Raw genomic sequence first — 1,065 nt, forward strand, 5'->3', positions numbered from 1 at the left:
TTGTATGTTTTTTATTTTATACATTTTTTAATGTTTTATGTTGCAGTGAAAATCCGCTGACTACTTATAATTATCTTAGAATAGATTTGTTATATATATATTATTTTACTAAAAAGAATTTCTAAAAATGTATTTCTATCGATTTTATAATTCATATGAATAAATGTGTCCTGTGGTTTGATGCGCAGCGATGCCGGGATGGAGACGTCTGTGGATGTATCCGAAGGGAAATTGGCGAACGACGCGATACTCACGCCGACGCAATCCGCTGCTCATTTTGTAGGCGACAGCGATTGGAGTTATGAGTTTCACGAGAATCACGGTAGAAATATACAGCTTGAGAACAAAACTACCGCTCGGAGAGTCGCAAGTTATAATCAAGGTACTTTCGATGAACTTATTGTTGGATTACCGATTTCTAAAAATACTAGGGGTGTACTCGGAATTTTCGGGCCGGGTCAGGTCAGGTCATGGGACGATTCGATAATCTAAATGAAAAGAAGTCATATAAACAAATTTATACATCTTATTCCGTCTTCTCTCACGGCGTTTGTTTAAGGATGTATTGGCTATACAGTCAATCCCAAAAGTTTATGTATCTGAGAAAAACGCGTTTCCTATAATTAAAAAGAAATCAGACGTCGGAAGAACAATGCTAATAATAAATAGCTACGTGCTGAAAAGTATAGAAGGAAATATACAATTAATTATTGACGCTCGCGAAAAGCTTTTTGTACAGAAGTTGTAGGCACTGAAATCCTCTACAAGAAAGGTTCTATGCATTTTTCTTCTAACTCCAGTATTTAACGAGTTAAGTACAGTTAATTGGCATTTTATTGGCATTGACGAAATCCGACCGTCCCACTGTCGAAATGGTGAACTTTTGGCAAAAAATTTCGTTTTTCCTCAATAACTCCTAAACCGTTAGTCCTACGGGAAAATTGCATGAAACCTTTCTTGTAGAGGATGATGAGATCTACAATTTCTGTATAAAAGTTTGTCGCTAGCATTAATAGTTTACGAGTAATTTACAAAAACCGAAAAAACAGTTTTTCGCAAATTACT

At 35.6% G+C, this 1,065-nt stretch overlaps 1 protein-coding gene across 1 annotated transcript in view; it reads left to right on the forward strand.

Moving 5' to 3' along the window:
- The window catches only part of LOC108628853 (neuralized-like protein 4), a gene marked incomplete at its 3' end in the record, with an annotated part of 19,764 nt that extends 19,382 nt beyond the window's left edge, over positions 1-382 (forward strand). The window contains exon 14 of the mRNA XM_026816788.1: positions 189-382. Within this exon, the coding sequence (XP_026672589.1) occupies positions 189-382 (194 nt within the window). The remainder of the gene's footprint in view (positions 1-188) is intronic.
- Between the last annotated feature and the right edge of the window lie 683 nt (positions 383-1,065).

Source organism: Ceratina calcarata, unplaced genomic scaffold (assembly GCF_001652005.2).
Source record: "Ceratina calcarata isolate Rehan_Ccalc_2016 unplaced genomic scaffold, ASM165200v1 scaffold543.2, whole genome shotgun sequence".
Classification (NCBI taxonomy): domain Eukaryota; kingdom Metazoa; phylum Arthropoda; class Insecta; order Hymenoptera; family Apidae; genus Ceratina; species Ceratina calcarata.